This window comes from Gadus morhua, chromosome 7 (genome assembly GCF_902167405.1).
Source record: "Gadus morhua chromosome 7, gadMor3.0, whole genome shotgun sequence".
NCBI classification, from domain to species: domain Eukaryota; kingdom Metazoa; phylum Chordata; class Actinopteri; order Gadiformes; family Gadidae; genus Gadus; species Gadus morhua.
In genome coordinates, this window is record NC_044054.1 from 29,027,917 (window position 1) to 29,035,416 (window position 7,500).

General features: G+C 52.7%; 1 protein-coding gene across 1 annotated transcript in view; it reads left to right on the forward strand.

The window, feature by feature from the left end:
- The window catches only part of LOC115547299 (protocadherin-16-like), a 19,621-nt gene that overhangs the window by 10,070 nt on the left and 2,051 nt on the right, over positions 1–7,500 (forward strand). The window contains exons 2-4 of the mRNA XM_030361424.1: positions 3,747–4,616; positions 4,916–5,113; positions 5,552–7,500. The exon at positions 5,552–7,500 is cut by the window's right edge and continues 2,051 nt beyond it. Coding sequence (XP_030217284.1) covers positions 3,765–4,616; positions 4,916–5,113; positions 5,552–6,529 — 2,028 coding nt within the window. The 5' untranslated portion in view covers positions 3,747–3,764 and the 3' untranslated portion in view covers positions 6,530–7,500. The remainder of the gene's footprint in view (positions 1–3,746; positions 4,617–4,915; positions 5,114–5,551) is intronic.

Consider the following 7,500-nt stretch of genomic DNA (forward strand, 5'->3'; position numbering starts at 1 on the left):
CGAACCACTTACTGCTCGTTAACGATATGTACCTTAGGCAAACACCGTTCCAGTCAATTACATGGTGTTTCCACCTCAATTAACCCTATTTTGGAAATGATTGTATGTTGTACGTCCTGCCACTTATTATATGCACTTATTGTATGTTGTATTTAGTTATAGTACTTAGTTTTGTGGCATCTTATCCTAGATATCTTTGTTGTACACAGGGAATGGGTAAACCTAGCGATCGTTAGTAGGCCTACTTTGCACTTGTTTCTATGAACATTCGTACTGTACCGATAATATATTGTTTCACTTTCTTATGACAAACTATACTTACTGTAGGTCGCTTTGGATAAAAGCGTCTGCTAATATGCCCTAAATGTAAGTGCAAATACAACATAGGTTAGCACAGCCTGGCTCCTTCAGGGGGGACACATAGACAGAGTGAGTTGCAGTATTTATGTCAATCGGACCGTGCCATGCATGTATATTTCAGTGAGTAGGCCCACAGACGTGTCTCTGTCTGCCGTCTGTCTGGGAGGAAGGGTTCCGTCCGCGGGGAACGCCGAGAAACGGGGTCCGGTCTAATCCGGTTAGCTATCACAATAAATTGAGGCTAATATCGAGGGGCCGAAGTGAAGTCACACAGCTGGTGGAGAAGCGATATGGATGTGTGGAAGTGTGTCCAAAACGAAGGAGGTTTTGCGAAATCTAAAGGCAATTAGTTGTGATAATAATACAGAGGGCTCGACCGGCCGAGGTACTATTGGCCCCAGGACACCGCACAAAAAAAACAAACCATCAATAATTAAAATCCCACTATTAAAACATCCCCAAAATACAGAGGCTTAGTGCTACTTCAGCCATGACTCACGCATGGAGAATAAACAGAGAGAAAGATGGAAGACACAGATTCATATGAACATTGGACTGTTTTGGGTCCAGTCCTCGTCAGTTAGCGGGACGTATTTTTCGATCCGTTCTTGTTTATCTTTCAAACCACCCCTCCCACCACCACCACCACCCCCACAACTCAGCTCTCCTTCCCGTCAGTCCAAGGGGCTCTGTGTGACTCTTAGCACTGGGTGGCTGGGAGACGGTTTTAAGGCTGAAGGTCTCCATGGCAACCGCAACAATACCGGAACATTCCAGAAGGCCCCGCAGACCACTCTCCTCGCCCCAACACATGCTGGCCATACCGTCTTGTTTTTCTGTTTTGTTTCTTCGCCACACACGCTTGACCGATGAGGAGCCAGCCAAGGCGAGCCAGTGGCTGTAGTGAAGGGACATTTGTTTTTTCTCGGCGCACGATGGCTGGTGTTTAACTTTAACTCAACTGCTCCCTCCCCACTGCAGTGAGTGCAGTGCTGTGCCCCACGCCAATCTGCTGGTTTCATCAGCATGACCATACAGGGGGAGGAGGAGGAGGAGGAAGGGGTGAGAGGGAAGAGGGGGAGGAGGAGGAGGAGGAGGAGGGAGAAGAGGGGGAGGAGGGGGAGAAGGAGGGAGGAGGAGGAGGAGGAGAGGGTAAGGAGGATGAGGAGGGAGAATAGGGGGAGGAGTAGGAGAAGGAGGGAGAAGGAGGAGGGAGAAGAGGGTGAGGAGGAGAAGGAGGAGGGAGAGGGGCAGGAGGAGGAGAGGGTGAGGAGGAGAAGGAGGAGGGAGAGGGGCAGGAGGAGGTGGGGTGTTTTGCATGGTTGGGTCAGAAGGATAGAGAGATCAACTTTAGTCCATTCTGAACGGCAGCTGAGAAAGAATATCACATTAATCGTTTCATGTCTGTGTGCAAGGATGGACACACCCTCACTGCACGCACACACACACACACACACACACACACTCACTCACACAGTGGCGCAAACACACAGTGGCGCAAACATACACGAATGCGTACACTCGATTGCTGCTTGTAACAGTCATGTTCTATAGAGCACAGTAAAGATTTATATGGTCAAACGGGGCCTTGTGGCTGAAGTCCAGGAGGCAGATTATGGGGGTTGCAACGCCAGCTATAATGTGGCTCAGACTGCACGGAGCCCTCCTGTGCAGTCTCGCCTGTCACTGTGGTCGCAGGGAGATGATGTCACAGCTCGCAAGCCTTGAGATTCTGCAGATGTGCAGCGCGTAAGGCCAGGTTGTCAAAAAAGCAGTCAGGCCTGTGAGGAGTTATTTTCACTGTGACAGAAAGGAGGAAGCAGAACCACTAGAGGGAGCGCATCAAAGACCCTCTCCTTCAATAATATATTTGTAACGTTGACAATAAACTGTAGTTCTTATTCCTCTGGTGCTCGATTTTATATTAAAACAGAGAGGAAATGATGTAATTTCCTTAGTGCTCGACCAATCACAGCCAGAGTTGAACAAAGGAACCTTTCAATAGGCTGGAGAAGAGGAGGCATGCGGTTTACAATCGCACTAGGACACACACACACACACACACACACACACACACACACACACACACACACACACACACACACACACACACACACACACACACACACACACACACACACACACACACACACACACACACACACACACACACACACACACAACACAACACACACAGATGGAGAGGTCGCTGACCAGAACCTCCCTGTCCCAGTGGACCAATAGGCTTCATTAAATCTGTCATCTTAAGAGGCCCTTCCATGTGGGTGAGTCCAGTGAAGGACTCCATGGTTGGTGGAACAAAGCACCAGGGGTAGAGCTGGCTGGAAATAGAAGTATTGCAGGATACGTAGTCGATGTTGGAAGACCATACTGGTCTCATTGTGTTACCACTGTCGCTGATTCCTTCTCTCGTTCCTTGAACCTGCGTATTCTAGCTTATTTTTAGTGTGTATGTGTGTATCTGTGTGTGTGTGTGTGAGAGTGTGTGCACATGTCTTGGCGTGTACGTGATATACAGGTGTGTGGAGCCTGAGTTTAAAATGCAACCTAGTCTTTTCTCGCTCTTGCAATCTCACTCTTGCTCTCTCGCTCTCTCCTGTGCTCTCTCTCTCTCTCTCTCTCTCACTCTCGCTCTCACTCTCTCTCTCTCTCTCTCTCACTCTCGCTCTCTCTCCTCAAGTCTTACTCTCTCTCTCTCTCTCTCTCTCTCACTCTGTCTCTGTCTCTGTCTCTGTCTCTGTCTCTGTCTCTCTCTGTCTCTCACTCTCTCTCTGTCTCTCTCTCTGTCTCTGTCTCTGTCTCTCTCTGTCTCTCTCTCTCTCTCTCTCTCTCTCTCTCTCTCTCTCTCTCTCTCTCTCTCTCTCTCTCTCTCTCTCTCTCTCTCTCTCTCTCTCTCTCTCTCTGCAAGTCTCTCTCTCAGTGTGTGTTGGTGGAGGTGGTGGACATTCCTAACATTAACCCTCCAGATCATATGAGCACCAGGGGAGTGCTTATCGAGTCGGGCCCTATCTGCACAACGAGGGCTGTCCGCTCCATCCATCTCCCCTCACCTCCAGCTCCACCTCGTAATAGAACCCTGCACTGTTTACCTCTCCCTTCCATCCACCACACCGTCATAGCGTGTACGAGCTAAACGCTATTACGCTCCTATGAATAAAAACAGGTGCTGTGACTTAAAACCTGGAGCGAAATAAAGGCAACCCGAGTTAGTTAGCGAGTGGTAATCCCTCAAAACACGGACTTATCCGACACTACATCAGAACAAAGACTCGCTCCACGCACACGCACGTACGTACAGTAAACACAGCTTGATCAGACTGTGTCGAGACACCTCCTAACCCTGTTTCGTTCCCCTTCCCTCTCAGGTGTAGCCGGACCCAGCCATGCCGATCACAAGCGAAGGGTCCAGAACCAGAGGACGTGGCGGCGGAGCCTCGTCCCACGCACTCCCCAGCCCCGGGCCGCGACCGTCCCGCCCGATCCTCCTCCCCCACGCCACCGTCCTCCTCCTCCTTCTCCTCCTCCAGGCGGCGTCCCCGGCGACGGCGTTGGAGCTCCAGCTGGACGAGGAGCAGCCCGCCGGGACCATCGTGGGGGACATCAGTGCGGGGCTGCCGCCGGGCGTCACGGCCAGCCTCTACTTCATCTCGGACCACGAGGGCAAGGGCCTGGGCAGCGACCTGAACATCGACGAGACCACGGGCATCATCACCACCGCGCGGCGGCTGGACCGCGAGCAGCGCGACCGCTACAGCTTCATCGCCGTGACGGTGACGGGCTTCACCGTGGAGGTGTCGGTCACGGTCAACGACATCAACGACCACGCGCCCACGTTTCCCAAGAAGAGGGCCGTGCTGAAGATCCCCGAGCAGACGGCGGTGGGGACGCGGTTCTCGCTGGAGCCCGCCACGGACGCCGACCAGGACCAGCTCACGGTGCAGGGCTACGTGATCAAGGAGGGCAACGTGGGCCAGGCCTTCCGGCTGGAGACCAAGAGGGGAGCGAACAAGGTGCTGTATCTGGACCTGGTGGTCAACGGGGTTCTGGACCGGGAGAAGCGCGCCGCCTACAGCCTGGTTCTTGAGGGCTTCGACGGAGGCTCGCCCAAGAGGATCGGCTCCATGCACCTGGAGGTGACCGTGACGGACATCAACGACCACGCGCCGGTCTTCAACCAGAGCCGCTACCACGCCATCATCTCGGAGAGCCTGCAGCAGGGCAGCACCATTCTGCAGGTCAGCGGCGTTTCACTCTGTTGCGTTAAACACAGTTTAGAGGCCAAGAAGGAATTTCCATGTACAATAATAAATAAAGAATATGCAAAGCCCACACTTGTGGGTTGAGGGAAAGGAACGATGCTTTATGACTTGTGAACAGCAAGTGGTTGTCAACTCTAGAACAATAAATAAGGAACTGAATCTGGCACAAGGGGCCGGGAATGTGACAGCACGCTTATAAACCACGACGGAAATGGCGCTAAAAACCCACTAAAAAACGTTTATATACCTTGGATTTCCTCTCCGTGTCTCTGCAGGTATTTGCGTCGGACGCAGACGAGGGGGACAACGGCCTGGTGCTGTACGAGATCAACAGACGGCAGAGTGACCCCAGCCAGTACTTTGTCATGGACCTCAGGTCAGGGGTCATCACGCTGAACCGACCCCTGGACTATGAGCTGAAGAGGGTCCACGAACTGGTGGTCCAGGCCAGAGACAACGCCAGTCACCCAGAGGTACGATGCCTCATCCCCATTGTTGGGTTGGCTGAGCTCGGAGCGGCTTAACTCGTAACCGCAAGGTTGCTAGTTCGGCTAGCTAGTTGCTAGCTAGTTGCCGGGTAGCTAGTGGCTACCCGGCTCCTCCTAGCTTGTGTCCTTTGCCTCCTAGAGTGTCGAGGTGTGCCTGGGCAAGACGCCACGCCTCCCGACGAGCTGGCCTTCGTCTTCCATTGTTCACTCCGGCATGCATGTGTTTATGAACCGTTAAAAGTTGCTTTGGATAAAAGTGATAAAAGCTCCTAAATGCCCTGAATGTAAATGTAATCACCTGTAGCACACAAAAAATACCTCTTGGAGGAGGTCAAACATCTGTGGATAATAGTTGTGCAAAGTTGAGGTTAATGTGACTCCTAACGAATCCTAACGACGACATTGGTTCCTATTGTTTCCTAGGTGACCAACGCCTTCGTCACCATCCACGTGCGCGACTACAACGACAACCAGCCCACCATGACCATCATCTTCCTGAGCGAGGACGGCTCGCCGCGCATCTCGGAGGGCGCCCAGCCCGGCCAGTACGTGGCCCGCATCTCGGTCACCGACCCGGACTACAGCGAGTACGCCAACGTCAACGTGTCCCTGGAGGGCGGCGACGGCAAGTTCGCCCTCACCACCAAGGACAGCATCATCTACCTGATGTACGTGGACCAGGTGCTGGACCGCGAGGAGCGGGACTCGTACGAGCTCAGGGTGATGGCCACCGACTCTGGGACCCCACCGCTGAGGGCGGAGTCGTCCTTCACCATCCAAGTGATGGACGTCAACGACAACCCGCCGCTGTTTGACCAGCAGACCTACAAGCAGACCATCCCCGAGGTGGTCTACCCGGGCTCCTTTGTGCTCCAGGTAACCGCCCGGGACAAAGACCAGGGGCCCAATGGGGACGTCCGCTACAGCCTCCTCAAGGCCAAGGACACCCACTCCCATTGGTTCTCCATCGACCCGCTCACGGGCATCATAACCACCGCCACCGCCCTCGATTTCGAGTCCGAGCCGAAGCCAAGCATGCTGGTCGTCGCTACGGACAACGGCCGCCCGCCGCTGTCGTCCACGGCGACGGTGGACATCGTGCTGCAGGATATCAACGACAACACCCCCGTGTTCTCCAGAAGCTTCTACAACGCCTCCGTCAAGGAGAACACTCCAGCCGGGACCTGCTTCTTAGAGGTAGGAGAACCGTCGAGGAACCCTTTGTTCCTCTTCCCTCCCCCGATTCCTTTGTCTTTGTCTCCTTCCACTGCTCTCCGCCTCTCTTTATCGCTCCCTTCCCTGCCTCCTCACTACCGTCTTCACCCTCTTCTCGTGTGTTTGCTATGGGAACCTGCCATGTTTCATTATCACAGCCATCATTCTTCTCGCGAGCAAAGCTAGCCAAAATATTATTGTCCGAGGGGCTGCAGCCAGAAGCGAGTACTCAGTGTCTCTCTGGCTGTCGGTCTCACCTCTGTGTTCGCTCTCGCGCCCTTCACTCACACTCACTCCCTAAGCCCTGCTTTGATTACTTCTGGCAAGCGTTTGATTTATACAGCTACAAACGGGAATCCGGGAAAATCAAAGTCATGTTTGAAAAAGAAATGGGGTATGCAGTGTTACAGCGTGGATGGTGCACTTGAGAATGTTGACGTCTTTTCATGGGATTCTTTAAACAAAGAAGCGTCATGGCAGCTATCTGTTGTTTGGGTTGAAAGGGAACAACTTTTGACGAGAAGGGGAGCGACAGAAAGAGAGGCAGAGAGACAGAATCAGAGGGAAAAGAGTGAAAAACTCCACCTGCATTCCGGGAAACGGTGTAAGTCAATTAAGCTTTCCTGGCTTGTCCTTTGGCTCACCTTAAACGGTAACTATGGTAACCAGCGGCTAGCTAGCAAAGGGTGAAGCCCTCTGACATTCTCGGCCACACTACTGTAGTATCTCAGAGCAACTTGACAGTCCCGCTTTTATCTCGATGTGTGCCGCCTATTACATACTGGGAGGTTCTCTCTTGAGAAATATTAAACCTGTGACCGGCGTTGTCTCCTCGCGCGGTCTTCACCGTGCACACTCAACACCAGCTGCTCTCTCCCGCTGTGCTACACCCCCGTGTTTTAAAAAGGTTGGAGAGAGAAAAAATCTATTCTTTTCTTTTTATGGTTCTTATTGTATGCAATCACTTCTCCTGGACCATCAGGTTCGGCCCCGCAGCAATAACATTTTACGGACCCCAAAAAGGCATAGAATCCGAGCCACTGGGATTAGATAAATCTAGGAATTCTTTCTTTGTTGCAGGCTCAGTTAACATGTATTTAGAGAGGAGGGGTGGGGGGGGGGGGGGCTTTGTGGAATCTGGAATATGTCAGAATCAT